Genomic DNA, 20,000 nt, shown 5'->3' with positions numbered 1-20,000 from the left:
CTACATCATATCTTGTATACTTATTTATCCTCCTTTTCTTAAAATATGTATTACCTATAACTAAACCCCTTTCTATACAAAGTTCAATCAAAGGGCTCCCATTAACATTTACACCTGGTACCCCAAACTTACCTACCACACCCTCTCTAAAAGTTTCTCCTACTTTAGAATTCAGGTCCCCTACCACAATTACTCTCTCACTTGGTTCAAAGGCTCCTATACATTCACTTAACATCTCCCAAAATCTCTCTCTCTCCTCTGCATTCCTCTCTTCTCCAGGGGCATACACGCTTATTATGACCCACTTCTCGCATCCAACCTTTACTTTAATCCACATAATTCTTGAATTTACACATTCATATTCTCTTTTCTCCTTCCACTACTGATCATTCAACATTACTGCTACCCCTTCCTTTGCTCTAACTCTCTCAGATACATATATATATATATATATATATATATATATATATATATATATATATATATATATATATATATATATATATATATATATATATGTATATATATATATATACATATATATATATATATATATATATATATATATATATATATATATATATATATATATATATATATTATTGTAACCCCGAACGAGTGGTATTGATCAATAACAACACTGCACAGGCCAAGGATTCGAACCCACGTTGTACTGGCCTGCCTCATGGTAAGCAAGAACCACATGACGCTTTAAACCATGGGACCACCCAACCCTAGGGTTGGGTGGTCCTGTAGTTTAAAGCGTCATTTGGTTCTCGCTTACCATGAGGCAGGCCAGTACAACGTGGGTTCGAATCCTTGGCTTGTGCAGTGTTGTTATATATATAAATACAGGATTCGAACCTGCAAACTTAGCATCAGAGTACATAGTACCTTAGCGACATAGCCAGATATTTCAACAGCTCTATTATTTCCGATGCTCTCTTGTTCCTGAGCTTCACTTCATTGTATTTTTGGTTGTGTATTAGGTATGTATGTGTTCCATATAATTATTATAACATAGTTTTGCAACAACGAACTACAGTATTTCTTATTGCTCGCCAGGTTACAGTGTAAACAAGGATGGCGAAGATGAGGCAGATACAAGTGTTAATGTTGAGGCTGGTGCTGATGACTGCGCTTGTCTTGCTGCTCCTGAGTCCTTACTTGCTGCCACGCTTACACTTACCACCATTAGCATCATTATTAAAACCACAAGCACCACTACCATTATCACAAACACCAGCACCACCACATCAAAAGACTAAGGAACACCACCCAGTCTATGACAAAAGCTGCTACAAGTACCACGCAAACCTCACTGCCGAGAACATATGTTGCAGGGCAACCAACTTCAGTGATTCTTTCAGTGTGATCCACAAGTGTATTATAGAGGCCAACACTCACCTGCTGAACAAGGAGAGGTGAGTAACTAAGATGGTGCAGGTTAACAAGATTGATCCACAAGTGTGTTACAGAGACCAACACTCACCTACTGAACAAGGAGAGGTGAGTAACTAAGATGGTGCAGGTTAACAAGATTGATCCACAAGTGTGTGACCAACACTCACCTGCTGAACAAGGAGAGGTGAGTAACTAAGATGGTGCAGGTTAACAAGATTGATCCACAAGTGTATTACAAAGGCCAACACTCACCTGCTAAACAAAGAGATGTTAGTATGTAAGGTTAACAAGAATTCCTTTGATCCAGGAGGGTTAGCTAGAACATAATACACTATTAAAGAAATATTGATTTAAAGTTTAAGCAAAACGGGTTAGATTTATTTCTGTGTTGAGTTGGTCGGGAAATTAAGCGATTATCAAGTAGACTGGTTTATGACCTTGACCTGATAATGAATGTACATTTAATCCACAGTGCAAGTATATCTAGTAATAGTCTAGAAGATGCCACAAGATATCCTGTCTGGGATTAGCGTGGGGTGTTACCTAGCACCCTGCCTTGTTGTAATGCTTTAAAATTTTAGGTTAAAGTGTTGAAAAGGAGATTCTACTTCTTCAGGAGAAAAATAGGAGGCTGAAGCTTCGTCTAGATGAGTTTGGGAGCGAGTGTGAGATGGTTGTAGCTGGTGAGGAGGAAAATGTTACCAGCAGTGATTTGGAGAGTGGCAGCTGCTTTAAGTGGCAAGTGGTTCACAATTCAGGAAGAAGGATGACAAGGGAGGTTAATAGAGAAGATGTGAAGGTAGGAAATCGATTCTCTGTTCTCCAGGACGAATGCATTTTAGTGGTTAGTGTGACTAAAGGTACCACTAACTCCCCTGCTTAACAAGGTAAGAATAAACCATACCACGGGCGGGGATAGAACCCGCGATCAGAGAGTCTCTAAACTCCAGACCGTCGCGTTAGCCACTGGACCAGCTAACCACAATAAGATTCGTCCAACTAGGAATATTTCTACACCATAGGAATATACCTAGAAATATACCTAGTTGGACGAATCTTATTGTGGCTAGCTGGTCCAGTGGCTAACGCGACGGTCTGGAGCTTTGAGACTCTCTGATCGTGGGTTCTATCCCCGCCCGTGGTATGGTTTGTTTGCAATCCTGTCATTACGATTTCGTGAGTCAAGGTAAGAATATTCTGATTGTGGGGGATTCTCAGGTAAGATATATGGCCCGTGCTTTTCGTAACAGAGATAGGAAGGTCAGACAGATGGTGAGTCTCCCAGGAGCTGGTGTTGGTGATATAGTCAGCAGGTTGGATAATATTATGTCAGGCAATGGGAACAAGCCCATTATCCGTTTTACTGCTGGTGGAAATGACATCGGGAATGGTAGGAGACAGGAGCCCCTGGATAAGTATAGGTCAGCCATAGATGTAGTCAGGTCAAAGTGAGGGATCACACTCATATGTATCGTCTTGCCTAGAAGAGGAGTGGACAATTGGAATAAATTGCTGGCTAGATAGGTACTGCAAGGACCTTGCAATTCCATTCATTGATAACTGGAACATATTCTATGGCAAGCATAATATGAATGCAAGGAACGGGGTTTGATTGGAACAATGTGACAGGAAATCTTGAGTCTAGTGACTTTCTTGATACGGCTCAGAATTGCTTTTTAAAATAGTTTGTGAAAGAACCAACTAGAGGAAACAATCTACTTGAATTGGTTCTTACCAACAAAGAATCACTAATTAATAATCTTGAGGTTAATAATGATGAGCTAGGGGAAAGTGATCACAAATCGCTTAGTTTCAGTATATCATAGAATTACCCGGATAACTGCAATCAAATCTCTGTCCCAAACTTTCGCTTGGTCGATTTCATTGGACTGAAAACTTACCTGGGTCGGCTAATTGGGATGTCCTGACTATGGGTCAGGTAGGTGGTGTTGGTTATCAATATGACGGCTTTCAGAGCATAGCTCTAGCTGCCCAGACAACTTTTGTTCCGAGTAGGGAAATTAGATCTAACAAAAATGATCCCAAATGGATGAACAATAAATTAAAACATCTCATTGGTCAAAAGAGAGGCATATATAGGCGTATCAAAAGAAAGGAGGGGCAGTTAAAAAATCAATATATTCAATTAAAGAGAGAAATAAAAAAGGAATAAGAAAAGCAAAAAGGGATTATGAGGCTAAGGTCGCAAGGGATTCGAAGACTAACCCAAAAGGGTTCTTTCAGGTATACAGAAGTAAGATTAGGGACAAGATAGGCCCACTTAAGAGTAACTCTGGTCAGATCACTGAGAGTGATAAGGATATGTGTGAAATTTTAAATTCTTACTTCCTCTTAGTTTTTACTCAGGAAGATACTAGCGAAAGTCCAGAAATAATAGATTGTGTAGAACAGGACGATAATAAACTATGCACGATGCGGTAATTAGTGACATGGTCCTCAGACAAATAGAGAAATTAAAAGCTAACAAATCCCCAGGCCCTGATGAACTGTTTGCAAGGGTGTTAAAGGAATGTAAAGAGAACTTAGCATACCTTTTTAACATATCACTACAAACTGGCATAGAGCCTGAAAATTGGAAAATGGCAAATGTAATACCTATTTACAAGGCAGGTGACAGGTCCTTAGCTTCGAACTATGGGAAAATTTATGGAATCAATAATAGCCGAAGCAATTCGTAGCCATCTCGAAAGGCATAAATTGATTAATGAATCTCAGCGCGGTTTTACAAGGGGGCGTTCCTGTCTTATGAATTTACTAACTTTCTTCGCTAAGGTATTTGAGGAGGTAGATTATGGTATCGAATATGATATTGTGTATATGGACTTCAGTAAGGTTCGATAGAGTTCCACATCAGAGGCTAGTGAGGAAACTTAAGGCACACGAAATAGGAGGAGAAATTTTTTCCTGGGTTGAGGCATGGTTGACGAATAGGCAGCAGAGAATTTGCATAAATGGGGAGAAATCAGAATGGGGGCACGTCACAAGCGGTGTTCCACATGGGTCAGTGTTGGGCACCTTGTTTTTCACAATCAACATAAACGACATAGATGAGAGAATAAAGAGCGACATAAGCAAATTTACTGATGACACGAAAATAGGCCATCCAATTCATTCTAATGAGGACACTAGAGCACCCCAGGATGATTTGAATAGACTGATGCAGTGGTCGGAGAAGTGGCAGATGCAGTTTATTATAGACAAATGCAATGTTCTGAATGTTGGACAGGAAAATAACCATGCCACATATAAACTAAATAATGTAGATCTTAATATTACAGATTGCATAAAGGCTTTAGAAATTCTGGTTAGTAGTAATCGAAAACCAAGACAGCAGTGCATTAGTGTTCACAATAAAGCTAACAGAATCATTGACTTCATAGCAAGAAGTATAAATAATAGAAATCCTCAGGTTGTTCTTCAACTCTACATATCTTTGGTTAGCCTTCATTTAGATTATGCTGCACAGTTTTGGTCAACGTATTACAGAATGGATATAAATGCACTGGGAAACGTACAAAGGAGGATGACAGAGTTCATCCCATGTAACAGAAATCTTCCCTATGAGGATAGACTGAAGGCCCTGAACCTGCACTCTCTAGAAAGGCTTAGAATTAGGGGGATATGATTGAGGTTAATAAATGGAAAACAGGAATTAATAAAGGGGATGTAAATAGCATGATAAAAATATCTAACCTAGACAGGACTCACAGCAATGGCTTTAAATTGAAAAAATTCAGATTCAGGATGGATATAGGAAAGCACTGGATTGGTAATAGAGTTGTGGATGAGTGGAACAAACTCCTGAGTACCGTCATAGACGCTAAGACCTTGTGTAGTTTTAAAAATAGGTTGGATAAATACATGAGTGGGTATGAGTTGAACCTGACTAGCTTGTGCTACTAGATCGGATGCACTGCTCCTCCCTAAGTGACGTGTCTAACCTCACTAGATAAAGGCATTGGCTTAAGTCGGTGGGAGAATTGGAGCTGCCTCGCATAGGCCAGTAGGCCTGTTGCAGTGTTCCTTCTTTCTTATGTTCTTAAGATATCGGAAATTTTTCTCTGCCTCACACTCAGAGAAATTAAATAATTCCACCGTACGAATAACAACAGCCGGACAGAGGATAACGCAAACATCCAGGCGAAGTCACAGAGTAACCTAACTTCCGACAACATTCCTGCTTAACCAGACGGAGTAGATGAGTAAGTAGATTTCTTCAGTCAAATACAGAGACAGCAGTGAAGTGGTGAGGTAAAGATGATGTAATCAGTCTATTAACATTTTCAAAGTTGATAAACTGGATCATCATCATTTACCTCGCCACTGTTCCTGCTGTCTTACTATATACTTCACTCTGTAGTTGACTGAGTCTACCGTGTAGGCACAACTTCTTAACAAAACAAATAACAAACTGCTGCACATGTCTTGCACGTCTACTCGTCGGTATTGTATATCCTTGTCATAATAATAAGAGGCCGAGTGAAGGCGAGATAAATTATAACACAATGAAAGACGACGACGTAAGTGAACTAACTATACGAGAAGGTTATTCAGTCACCAAAGACAATACTTATGTCGTATGTCGAAAATACTGAGAAAGAGGCGAACAAATTGGACACTAGGAAGTCCAAGAGATCCCAGATATCACATTGTGAACGTAAGAAGGTAGGATAGCTTTCATCTGACAATGTTTACAAACTATTTTAAATATAAAAAGAAATATCTTAATTAAAGGAAGGGAAGGTGTATACATCAGGATATGATTAACATTCAATGTATAAAGTTGGATCCAAATGTACTGACGACAGTAGTGAAAAACTCACTGCACAACAAGCTGTTACTGGCAGAACATTTCGATTTGTGTGGAATTTTGTGTATTTGGCTCAATGTGGAAAATGACACTTGTGCGCCGTTCAGAATATTTATTAAAATAAACGTTTCGCCAAGAGCGGCTTCATCAGTCCAGAGGAAGTCACTAGTGGCGAAATGTTTTCCTTAATAAATGAACGGAACTATACACAAACATCCTTTTACACATTGAGCTAAATGCTATTACCATTTACAACAATTTGGCTTAATGGTCTTTGGATAAATATCCGCTCCGATCCAATTGATCAAGTTTAAGTTCACGAGCCTTTGTGTCAAGTTTACAATTCAAGATAATTCTGTCGAGTTCACAGTTCAAGATGCTTCTCTGAAGTTCATAGTTCAAGAAACTTCTGTGTACACAAATAACCCACACATAGAAGAAAGGAACTTACGACGTTTCGGTCCGACTTGGACCATTTACAAAGTCACACTAACGAGAAGTGGAGAAGGACGGGAATATATAGGCAGGAAGAGGTAGTGGTGGTAGTAGTAGTAGTAGTAGTAGTAGTAGTAGTAGTAGTAGTAGTAGTAGTAGTAGTAGTAGTAGTAGTAGTAGTAGTGGTGGTGGTAGTAGTAGTAGTGGAGACTAAAGGAGGAGGAGCCAGTCAAATACAAAGAAAGGGGAGCACTGCAAGGGAGCTGGGTGCCCACAGAGGGAGAGCAAGTACACAGAGGTGGGGGGAAGGGGAAGTAATGAAATAAATAATGAAGGAACAGAAACACAAGACAGAAGAAAGAAAGAACCCAGGGGAGAAAAAAAAGGAAATAGGAAAGGAGAAGAAGGAGAAAAAGAAAAAACGAGGAATCAGGTTAAGTCACGGGTGTTCTGAAGTTAGGAGCATTTTACAATGTAGTGGAAGAGGAAGGCATCTACAGAGACGAAGCCAGGACTAAGACTCATACAAGGAAAGTTGTGTATTAGGGAGAATTCAACCAGACGGCGACTATTGAAGTTGGAAGTAGGGAAGACAGTTTTATCAGAAGACCAGTCAATAGGATGACTGTGATCTCTGACGTGACAGAACAGAGCATTGTTAGTGTCGACAAGCCTAACACTATTTTTGTGTTCCCTAAGTTTGTCAGAAAGAGATCGACCAGTTTCTCCAAAGTATTGAAGAGGACAGGAGGAGCAAGAAATAGAGTAGACACCAGGAACATCTGTAGAGGGAGGAGAGGTATGAACGAGAATAGTGCGAAGAGTGTTAGTCTGGCGGAAAGTAAGCTTGATGTCTAAGGGACGGAGAGAACTGTTGAGATTAGAAAGACCGGAAATGTAAGGAAGGCAGAGGACAGGAGAGTTCCCAGAAGTAGAGAGTTTGGGAGAGAAAAAATTACGTTTAGCACGTGAGAGGGCAGAGTCTATGAAATGGGAAGGGTAGCCAAGACGGGAAAACGAATTATGAAGAGTGGAAATTTCTGCTGGAAGGAACTGAGGGTCACAGATGCGGAGGGCACGGAGAAAGAGGGAGATAAGAACACTTTTCTTGACAGGGGAAGCATGATAGGAAAAGTAGTGAATGTACATGCCACTGTGCATAAGTTTGTGGTAAACGGAAAAAAAACCTGTCTGAGCGGTGGACATGAATATCAAGGAATGGAAGCAAGGAATTAGATTCCCATTCAGCTTTAAACTTAATGGAAGGGGCAAGATTATTAAGAGCTTCAAGAAAAGGTTGGAAGAGACTGGAGTCACGAGGCCACAGAGCATCTACATAGCGGAGTCAGAGTGAAGGGCGCACATCGATGGTAGGAAGAAGAACAGTCTAGAAGTATTCCATGTAAAGATTAGCAAAGACAGGAGAGAGAGGAGAACCCATAGCGACACCGAAGGTTTGAGAATGTTTCCCTTGAAAAGAAAAGGAATTAGAGTCCACACAGAGGCGGATAAGATCAAGACATCAATAGGTATAGGGAGATTTAGAAACCCTTCACGGGCCTTCTCTCTAAGAAAATCAAGGACATCATCGAGAGGGACATTGGTGAAGAGGGACTCAATGTCAAGACTAAGCGTCTTACAGGTCGGGAGAGAGCGAACCCGTTCAACGAAGTATTGAGAGTGACGGAGGTGGGCAGGAGAAAAAGTACGAAGAAAGGGAGTGAGTTTTTTTTTTGTCTCCTCTGGGTTGTCCTTCTTTCTTCTGTCTTGCGTTTCTGTTCCTTCATTATTTATTTCATTACTTCCCCTTCACCCCACCTCTGTGTACTTGCTCTCCCTCTGTGGGCACCTAGCTCCCTTGCAGTGCTCCCCATTCTTTGTATTTGACTGGCTCCTCCTTCTTTATTCCCCACTGCTACTACTACCAATACCAATACTACTACTACTACTACTACTATTACTACTACTACTACTACTACTACTACTACTACTACTACTACTACTACTACTACTATTACTACTACTACTACTACTACTGCTGCTGCTGCTGCTACTGCTACTACCACCACTACCTCTTCCTGCCTATATATAGCCGTCCTGCTCCACTTCTGGTTAGTGTGACTTTGTAAATGGTCCAAGTCCGACCAAAACGTAGTCGTAAGCTTCTCTCTTCTATGTGCGGGTTATTTGTGTATCGCTCCAGTCACGGTATTGTGCCTTTTTTTGTTATTTTTTTAACTCCCATGTAGTTCACAATTCAAGGTGCTACTGTGTAGTTCACAATTCGAGATGCTACTGTGGAGTTCATAGTTCAAGAAGTTTCCATCTTAAGTAAGTAAGTAAGTTTATTCAGGTATACACAAATACAGTTACATAGAATTATCATACATAGCAGCATATGTGTAGAGAACCTGGGATAAACCAAAAAAGTCAGAGTGACTTATTTCCATTGGGGTCCTTGTCGGTATCACTATACCATATCTCAGAAAAAGATTTTCTGAGTCGTTACATAATGATAACTAAGAGTAGCCTCATTCAAGTTATAATGTAATTAGCGAGTATTAATTAATGTTCTGCATTGTACTAGCCTTGTGTAAGGTAAGTCGTGTAAGCTGGGATAAAAGTAATCGTAGATACTAAACTAAATTACTCCATATATAACTTGGCTTAAGCTCTTTTAGAATGTTGTATATTATTAGTCTATAGAGGTTTCATCACTAAATTAGACTTATAGTTTAAAGTTGGTAGGTGAATGTTTCAGGCATCGTCGGGTACAGGCATAAGAGTCATGTTACTGCCTATATTCGACTCTCTCTCTCCACGCCGTTCTCCCAAGTCTGAATCTGGCTGGAAAACTCTTAGTGTTTCCAATGCTCTGAGATAGTCTTTCCACTGTTCTATGTTTGTCTTTTACTGAGGGCACGTCACAAGCGGTGTTCCACAGGTGTCATTGTTGGGCCCTATTTAGTTCACAATTTACACAAACGACATAAATGAAGGAATAAATAACGACATAACCAACTTTGCTGATGGCACCAAAATAGGCCGTCTAATTCATTCTAATTAGGACATTAGAACACTCCAGGAAGATTTGAATAGACAGATGCAGTGGCCGGAGAAGTGGTAGATACAATTTAAAATAGATAAATGCAAAGTTCTGAACATTGGACAGGAAAATAACTATGCCACATATAAACTAAATAACGTAAATCTTAATATTACTGATTGCGAAAAAGATTTAGGAGTTCTGGTTAGCAGTAATCTGAAACTAAGACAACTGTGCTGAAATGTTCGCAATAAAGCTAGCAGAATTCTTGGCTTCATATCAAGAAGCATAAATAATAGGAGGCCTCGGGTTGTTCTTCAACTTTATATATCCTTTGTTAGGCCTCATTTAGATTATGCTGCACAGTTGTGGTCACCGTATTACAGAATGGAGATAAATGTACTGGAAAATGTGCAGAGAAGAATAACAAGGTTGATCCCATGTATCAGAAATCTTCCCTATGAGGACAAACTGAGGGCCCTGAATCTGCATTAGGTAGCGTATATACATATTTATACTAAAACGCCCTGGATAAAGATGTCACAGGGTAGCATTACAAGAGTAGGAATATTTAAAAATATTCGGGACTGAAACTTTTTAGATTAAAACTCTAATCGAAATACCATGGCAAAAAAAAAATCTTCATTTTTACAGAAGCAATAGTACTGGTGCTAAAGATGGTGCTGTTGTTGGTGGTAACGCTGCAGGTGGTGGTGGAACAGCTGGCAGAAGTGAACTATGGTCAATATTTGGTGATTCTCACATGCGTTACCTCTTCGCTTCATTTCTCACAAGATTCAGGAGCCCCACCCTCCAGTACCGACTAAATGCAGTGAGTAATTTTCACTCCCTGATTTACAGAATTGTTTAATGCATTTGCAGAAATCAATGCAGATAATTTTAACAAAATTGTTTGCACACACAGGGCGAATGGTTGAATGGAACCGAGCTTGAGACATTTCTGCATGGGGATAAATTATGGCAAGACATTCAGATGCGCGATGTGAAAATCAACTTTCGAATGAACTACAACTTTGACAAATTGCTGAAGAAGCTGCCGAATAAGATGGCAGAGTGGGAGGAGAACCGTCCAAAAACACCCACACTTGTAATCCTTGGTCAGTTCTCGTTATTCTTCTGATATTTTGTATTCAAGTGTAGCTTTTTTACGTTTTTTTTCTGTTTAAGGACAATGGATCACCTAAGTTTTACCAGCTTCTTCAAACAAGATTTATTATAGTTATGCAAATTTTTGGTAAACACTTTTATATTCTGCACTAAAACTAACCTTCCAACCTAACCTAATCTTGTTAAAATTGATGCATTAAAAAAATATGTTAATTCGCTTATCCTGCCTAAGAATTTACTAAACTATTTTTCACCACTCTATAATCTTTGTTTCTATCTTTGCTAAAACAATTCTTCCACTACCATAGTACCTGCAAATACCGCTACTCATCCAGATACCATCCACAACTATCAGTGTCTCCTACAACACAACATGCTACACTGTCCATCCAGGTGTCATCCACAACTATCAGTGTCTCCTACAACACAATATGCTACACTGTCCATCCAGGTGTCATCCACAACTATCAGTGTCTCCTACAACACAACATACTACACTGTCCATCCAGGTGACATCCGCAACTATCAGTGTCTCCTACAACACAACATACTACACTGTCCATCCAGGTGTCATCCACAACTATCAGTGTCTCCTTCAACACAACATACTACACTGTCCATCCAGGTGTCATCCACAACTATCAGTGTCTGCTACAACACAACATACTACACTGTCCATCCAGGTGTCATCCACAACTATCAGTGTCTCCTACAACACAACATACTACACTGTCCATCCAGGTGGCATCCACAACTATCAGTGTCTCCTTCAACACAACATACTACACTGTCCATCCAGGCTTCATCCACAACTATCAGTGTCTCCTACAACACAACATACTACACTGTCCATCCAGGTGTCATCCACAACTATCAGTGTCTCCTACAACACAACATACTACACTGTCCATCCAGGTGCCATCCACAACTATCAGTGTCTCCTACAACACAACACACTACACTGTCCATCCAGGTGTCATCCACAACTATCAGTGTCTCCTACAACACAACATACTACACGGTCCATCCAGGTGTCCTCCACAACTATCAGTGGCTCCTACAACACAATATACTACACTCTCCATCCAGGTGTCATCCACAATTATCAGTGTCTCCTACGACACAACTTACTACACTGTCCATCCAGGTGTCATCCACAACTAACAGTGTCTCCTACAACACAACATACAACACTGTCCATCCAGGTGGCATCCCCAACTATCAGTGTCTCCTACAACAAAACATACTACACTGAACATCCAGGTGTCATCCACAACTAATAGTGTCTCCTACAACACAACATACTACACTGTCCATCCAGGTGGCATCCACAACTATCAGTGTCTCCTACAACACAATATACTACACTGTCCATCCAGGTGACATCCACAACTATCAGTGCCTCCTACAACACAATATACTACACTGTCCATCCAGGTGACATCCACAACTATCATTGTCTCCTACAACACAATATACTACACTGTCCATCCAGGTGGCATCCACAACTATCAGTGTCTCCTACAACACAATATACTACACTGTCCATCCAGGTGTCATCCACAACTATCAGTGCCTCCTATAGCACAACATAGTACACTGTCCATTCAGGTGTCATCCACAACTATCAGTGTCTCTTACAACACAACATACTACACTGTCATCCACAACTATCAGTGCCTCCTACAATACAACATTGGTATTCTTCAGTACACTGTTAGGCTCATTAATATTGTTCAGTTCACTGTTAGGTTCATTAATATTGTTCAGTTTACTGTTAGGTTCGTTGATGTAAAGTAAAAGGACACAAGTGCAACTAATGTGACATTTATTGTGGCAACGTTTCGCTCTCCAGGAGCTTTATCAAGCCATTACAAACAATACATGGACACAGAGGGTATATAAAGGCTCAGAGTGAGGTGCAATACTAGTGAGGTACCATTTCGATGTTCATTAGTGGTAGTAGTAGTAGTAGTAGTAGTAGTAGTAGTAGTAGTAGTAGTAGTAGTAGTAGTAGTAGTAGTAGCAGTAGTAGTAGTAGTAGTAGTAGTAGTAGTTGTGACAAAAGTAATACAATATGGTAGAGCAATTAATTCGTACTTGAGTAAAAGGATTTAAAAGCTATTAATTGGTAACATAAAAATATAGGTTGGACAAATGTAGACGGGCTGGAGTTTTGAGACTCTATGACCGCGGGTTCAATCCCGGCCGGGGGTATGGTTTGGAAAGAGGCAGCTTGTTTCAGTGTTCACTCTCTGTAATGTGCTTTGTGTAGTATAACAGAAGAGACTATGTGATTGCAGGGTTTACTGTTTTCAGGAGAATTCTTGCTAAGACTTCGGAGATGGTGAAGCTGCCGTTGTTTTGTTTAATTGTATTCGAAACAGCGATCAGTGCTGATTCGAGGCACTTGCGTCTGTGGAAATTAGTTTCTTTGATCACTAATTGGCGTCTCTGAATTTCATGAGATGATTTGTGGAATTTAGGTGTTGTACACAGGCGTTGTTCAAGTTATCGTTCCTACATGCGTAAATGTGTTCATTGAGGCGGGTGTCGAGGTTTCTTGCTGTTTCACCTACGTAAATCTTGTCGCAGCCTCCACAGGGTATAGTGTAAACTCCTGCATTGACTGGTTCGTGGTGCTTGGATTTTGTCCTGGTTAGATCCTTTATTGAAGTGCTAGAAGCGATGGCGACTCTGGTGTTAGCCTGTGTCCATGTATTGTTTGTAATGGCTTGATAAAGCTCCTGGAGAGCGAAACGTTGCCACAATAAATGTCACATTAGTTGCACTTGTGTCCTTTTACTTTACATATTGTCGGTAATTCTACCAACTTTATTACAGGTTCACTGATATTGTTCAGTTCACTGTTAGGTTCATTGATATTGTTAAGTTCACTGTTAGGTTCATTGATATTGTTAAGTTCACTGTTAGGTTCATTGATATTGTTCAGTTCACTGTTAGGTTCATTGATATTGTTCAGTTCAGTTCACTGTTAGGTTCATTGACATCTTTCATTTCACTGTTAGGTTCATTGATATTGTTCAGTTCACTGTTATGTTCATTGATATTGTTCAATTTACTGTTAGGTTCACTGATATTGTTCAGTTCACTCTTAAGTTCATTGTTATTGTTCAGTTCACTGTCAGGTTCATTGATATTGTTCAGTTCACTCTTAAGTTCATTGTTATTGTTCAGTTCATTCTTAGGTTCATTGATATTGTTCAGTTCACTCTTATATTTATTGATATTGTTCAGTTCACTGTTAGGTTCATTGATATTGCTCAGTTCACTGTTAGGTTCATTGATATTGTTCAGTTTACTGTTAGGTTCATTGATATTGTTCAGTTTACTGTTAGGTTCATTGATATTGTTCAGTTCACTGTTAGGTTCATTGATATTGTTCAGTTCACTGTTAGGTTCATTGATATTGTTCTGTTCACTGTTAGGTTCATTGATATTGTTCAGTTCACTGTTAGGTTCATTGGTATTGTTCAGTTCACTGTTAGGTTCATTGATATTGTTCAGTTCACTGTTAGGTTCATTGATATTGTTCAGTTCACTGTTAGGTTCATTGATATTGTTCAGTTCACTGTTAGGTTCATTGATATTGTTCAGTTCACTGTTATGTTCATTGATATTGTTCAGTTCACTGTTAGGTCATGTGGATAATTTTGATAATTTTCCAATGACTTGTATCTAATAATTGATAGGTATAATAATGTTTGTATAATAATGTAGGTGTGTAATGCTAAAGTGAATTTTAAAAGGCGATAAGTCACAGAATAATCAACAAATCCCCTATAATTACCTTATAAGTTAATTAAGTAAAGTGGATTTATTGTCATAGTGAAGTAATTAATTGTCTGATAAGGAAAAATTTATTACGCACCTAGAAAAATCACTAAATTTAAATAAAAATTATGTGCACAAAATAGGAGAACCAGAAGGAAACAAAGATGGCTTTATGGGAAGCAGATAAGATGGCGACTTTGTTAATATTTTTCAAATTTAATAGTGGCCAATAGAAATATTATCGGCGAATTTTTTCAATACAAGTGAAGAGGAAATAGATTTGGAATTGTCTAGATATATAATAAAATGGGAGAAAAAGGATGTTATGGACGCGGTAGCTGGATGGAATGATAGTCTACCATGTATATCATCCAGTTATTAATGTTCGTCTCACAGTGTGAATGACACATAGTCTACCACATGTATCATCCAGTTATTAATGTTCGTCTCACAGTGTGAATGACACATGGTCTACCACATGTATCATCCAGTTATTAATGTTCGTCTCCCAGTGTGAATGACACATAGTCTACCACATGTATCATCCAGTTATTAATGTTCGTCTCCCAGTGTGAATGACACATAGTCTACCACATGTATCATCCAGTTATTAATGTTCGTCTCCCAGTGTGAATGACACATAGTCTACCACATGTATCATCCAGTTATTAATGTTCGTCTCCCAGTGTGAATGACACAGTCTACCACATGTATCATCCAGTTGTTAATGTAAGTCTCGCAGTGAGAATTATAAACAACACAAGAGGTAAGGTTGGAAATAAATGGTATAAAATACCGACACAATGGCAATATAAACACAAATGCAGTATAATGTGATCCTTTATTGACTACGTTTCGCCCACACAGTGGGCTTTTTCAAGTCACAGACAGAACTACCTGGGGTGGAAGGAACGCGAGTATTTATAGTCCGGCTGAGGTCTGCTGCATCTGATGATGTACCGAGTTGGGTTGTAGAGTCTAAAAACTTGGGTAGCTTGGAAAGGAGACTGGACAAGTTTGTGAGCAGACCTTCTACAGTGTTCTTATGTGGGATAGCGATGAAGAAGTTTCTTGGCAAGTGGTTCAGCTATGTTATAGAAGCCACTATTCTGGTTGAAGTTGTCGGATATAGAAATAAGTGATGATTCCAGGATTCTTCGGTATTGAGTGTTGTCTTCTGTGGCGATAAGTCTTGAGTTTCTGTAGTTTATCAAGTGGTTGTGTGAATTACGGTGTTGTACGCAGGCATTCCTTGTGTCGTCAGACCTGCTTGCGTATTGGTGTTCTGAAATACGTGTTTGGAGGTCCCTTGATGTTTCGCCCACGTATAACTTGTTGCAGTCATTACAAGGGATTATGTATACCCATCCTCTGCAGGGGTATACATAATCCCTTGTAATGACTGCAACAAGTTATACGTGGGCGAAACATCAAGGGACCTCCAAACACGTATTTCAGAACACCAATACGCAAGCAGGTCTGACGACACAAGGAATGCCTGCGTACAACACCGTAATTCACACAACCACTTGATAAACTACAGAAACTCAAGACTTATCGCCACAGAAGACAACACTCAATACCGAAGAATCCTGGAATCATCACTTATTTCTATATCCGACAACTTCAACCAAAATAGTGGCTTCTATAACATAGCTGAACCACTTGCCAAGAAACTTCTTCATCGCTATCCCACATAAGAACACTGTAGAAGGTCTGCTCACAAACTTGTCCAGTCTCCTTTCCAAGCTACCCAAGTTTTTAGACTCTACAACCCAACTCGGTACATCATCAGATGCAGCAGACCTCAGCCGGACTATAAATACTCGCGTTCCTTCCACCCCAGGTAGTTCTGTCTGTGACTTGAAAAAGCCCACTGTGTGGGCGAAACGTAGTCAATAAAGGATCACATTATACTGCATTTGTGTTTATATTGCCAAGAGGTAAGGTTGCTGGATGTTGACCAGTTTTCTGGTTGTTATTCTTGTTGGAGACGTTAAGGTAATAACTTGGTAAGTAATAATATATGCTCTTCACTCACTTGAAATAATGTGTTTAATAATTGATGAATAATAGATAAAACGAAATACTTAAAGCCTTCATGTCTACATAACTTCTTGATAATTATACAGTCCACTAAATTAGCCAATTTTGCTGACGTAAATTTTCATAATATACAAGAAACATATGTTCCTGATCCAAGGTCCTGGAGTTACTTGGGGAGCTGAGACACTGAGCTTTCTCGTGAAAAAATACTCCACAATTTCTAACAGGTTTATTGTTATCATTGAATTTACTGTTAAGTTCATTGTCACCAATGAATTCACTGTTATACTCTTCCATCACCTGGAAACTCCACTGTTTCCCTATCAACAAGACTATTTATCTTCCACTTTCTTATTACTCTTTATCGTCATCTGGTCCCTTTCTGGAAATGCTGTACTACTCATAAACCAATTTCTTATTTTACTTTCTCTAACTTTATAATATTTCTGTGCAGCTGCTTTGTAGATGTTGATTGTGGATGGACAGTGTAGCAGTATGTTGTGTTGTAGGAGACACTGATAGTTGTGGATGCCACCTGGATGGACAGTGTAGTATGTTGTGTTGTAGGAGACACTGATAGTTGTGGATGACACCTGGATGGACAGTGTAGTATGTTGTGTTGTAGGAGGTACTAATAGTTGTGGATGCCACCTGGATGGACAGTGTAGAATGTTATGTTGTAGGAGACACTGATAGTTGTGGATGCCACCTGGATGGACAGTGTAGAATGTTATGTTGTAGGAGACACTGATAGTTGTGGATGCCACCTGGATGGACAGTGTAGAATGTTATGTTGTAGGAGACACTGATAGTTGTGGATGCCACCTGGATGGACAGTGTAGTATGTTGTGTTGTAGGAGACACTGATAGTTGTGGATGCCACCTGGACGGACAGTGTAGAATGTTATGTTGTAGGAGACACTAATAGTTGTGGATGCCACCTGGATGGACAGTGTAGTATGTTGTGTTGTAGGAGGTACTAATAGTTGTGGATGCCACCTGGATGGACAGTGTAGTATGTTGTGTTGTAGGAGGTACTAATAGTTGTGGATGCCACCTGGATGGACAGTGTAGTATGTTGTGTTGTAGGAGGTACTAATAGTTGTGGATGCCACCTGGATGGACAGTGTAGAATGTTATGTTGTAGGAGACACTGATAGTTGTGGATGCCACCTGGATGGACAGTGTAGAATGTTATGTTGTAGGAGACACTGATAGTTGTGGATGCCACCTGGATGGACAGTGTAGAATGTTATGTTGTAGGAGACACTGATAGTTGTGGATGCCACCTGGATGGACAGTGTAGTATGTTGTGTTGTAGGAGACACTGATAGTTGTGGATGCCACCTGGATGGACAGTGTAGAATGTTATGTTGTAGGAGACACTGATAGTTGTGGATGCCACCTGGATGGACAGTGTAGTATGTTGTGTTGTAGGAGGTACTAATAGTTGTGGATGCCACCTGGATGGACAGTGTAGTATGTTGTGTTGTAGGAGGTACTAATAGTTGTGGATGCCACCTGGATGGACAGTGTAGAATGTTATGTTGTAGGAGGTACTAATAGTTGTGGATGCCACCTGGATGGACAGTGTAGTATGTTGTGTTGTAGGAGGTACTAATAGTTGTGGATGCCACCTGGATGGACAGTGTAGTATGTTGTGTTGTAGGAGGCACTGATAGTTGTGGATGCCACCTGGATGGACAGTGTAGTATGTTGTGTTGTAGGAGGTACTAATAGTTGTGGATGCCACCTGGATGGACAGTGTAGTATGTTGTGTTGTAGGAGGTACTAATAGTTGTGGATGCCACCTGGATGGACAGTGTAGTATGTTGTGTTGTAGGAGACACTGATAGTTGTGGATGCCACCTGGATGGACAGTGTAGTACATTGTGTTGTAGGAGGTACTTATAGTTGTGGATGACTCCTGGATAATATCAATGAACAATATCAATGAACCTAACAGTGAACTGAACAATATCAATGAACCTAACAGTGAACTGAACAATATCAGTGAACCTAACAGTAAACTGAACAATATCAATGAACCTAACAGTAAACTGAACAATATTAATGAACCTAACATTGAACTGAACAATACCAATGAACTTAACAGTGAACTGAACAATATCAATGAACCTAACAGTGAGCTGAACAACATCAATGAACCTGACAGTGAACTGAACAATCAATGAACCTGACAGTGAACTGAACATTATCAATAAACCTGACAGTGAACTGAACAACATCAATGAACCTAACAGTAAACTGAACAATATTAATGAACCTAACAATGAGCTGAACAATACCAATGAACCTAACAGTGAACTGAAGAATACCAATGAACTTGACAGTGAGCTGAACAATATCAATGAACCTGGGAGTGAACTGAACAATATCAATGGTCCAAACTGTAAATTCAACATCGTATGAACTGTCATAATTTGTGGTTGAAGATTCTAATGTGACTTTACCTATAATTCACCATCGAACAACAGGAAATTAACTATAGAAAAGATGAACCTTAGGGACACTACAAGCGTTGTAGAGGATTTTCCAAAACTGTACAAGCAAATGCAGAACAAGTGATAATAGACATGCCCTCTCAGCGGTCAAGTGAGGCCATGGTCACTCTCAGAGGTCAAGTGAGGCCAGGGTCACTCTCAAAGGTCAAGTGAGGCCATGGTCACTCTCAAAGGTCAAGTGATGCCATGGTCACTCTCAGAAGTCAAGTGAGGCAAGGGTCACTCTCAGAGGTCACGTGAGGCCAGGGTCACTCTCAAAGGCCAAGTGAGGCCAGGGTCACTCTCAAAGGTCATGTGAGGCCCGGGTCACTCTCAGAGGTCAAGTGAGGCCAGGATCATTCTGAGAGATCAAGTGAGACCAGCGTCATTCTGAGAGATCAATTGAGCCCAGCATCATTCTCAGAGGTCAAGTGAGCCCAGCGTCATTCTCAGAGATCAGATGAGACCAGGGTCATTCTCGAAGGTCAAATGAGACCAGTGTCAATCTCACAGGTAAAGTGAGGCCAGGGTCATTCTCAGAGGTCAAGTGAGACCAGAATCATTCTCGGAGGACAAGAGAGAACAGGGTCACTCTCAGAGGTCAGATGAAACCAGGGTCCTTCTCAGAGATCAAGTGAGGCCAGGTCCACTCTCAGAGGTCAAATGACACAATGGCCATTCTCAGAGATCAAGTGAGGCCAAGGTCACAGATAGAGGTCAAGTGAGGCCTTGGTCATTCTCAGAGGTAAAATCAGACTAAGGTCACTCTCAGAGGACAAGAGAGGACAGGGTCATTCTCAGAGATAAAGAG

General features: G+C 40.1%; 1 protein-coding gene across 1 annotated transcript in view; it reads right to left on the bottom strand.

Moving 5' to 3' along the window:
* Positions 1-13,823: 13,823 nt before the first annotated feature.
* LOC128694529 (uncharacterized) overlaps positions 13,824-20,000 on the bottom strand; it is an 89,807-nt gene continuing 83,630 nt past the window's right edge. Inside the window, exons 5-6 of the mRNA XM_070093169.1 lie at positions 18,883-19,073; positions 13,824-14,496 (exon numbers count right to left, since the gene is read on the bottom strand). Of these exons, the coding sequence (XP_069949270.1) occupies positions 13,824-14,496; positions 18,883-19,073 (864 nt within the window). The remainder of the gene's footprint in view (positions 14,497-18,882; positions 19,074-20,000) is intronic.

The sequence above is a fragment of the Cherax quadricarinatus genome, chromosome 42, assembly GCF_038502225.1.
Source record: "Cherax quadricarinatus isolate ZL_2023a chromosome 42, ASM3850222v1, whole genome shotgun sequence".
In the NCBI taxonomy this organism is placed as follows: domain Eukaryota; kingdom Metazoa; phylum Arthropoda; class Malacostraca; order Decapoda; family Parastacidae; genus Cherax; species Cherax quadricarinatus.
The sequence above is the reverse complement of the archived record's forward strand: the minus strand, read 5'-3'. Positions and strand labels throughout refer to the sequence as shown.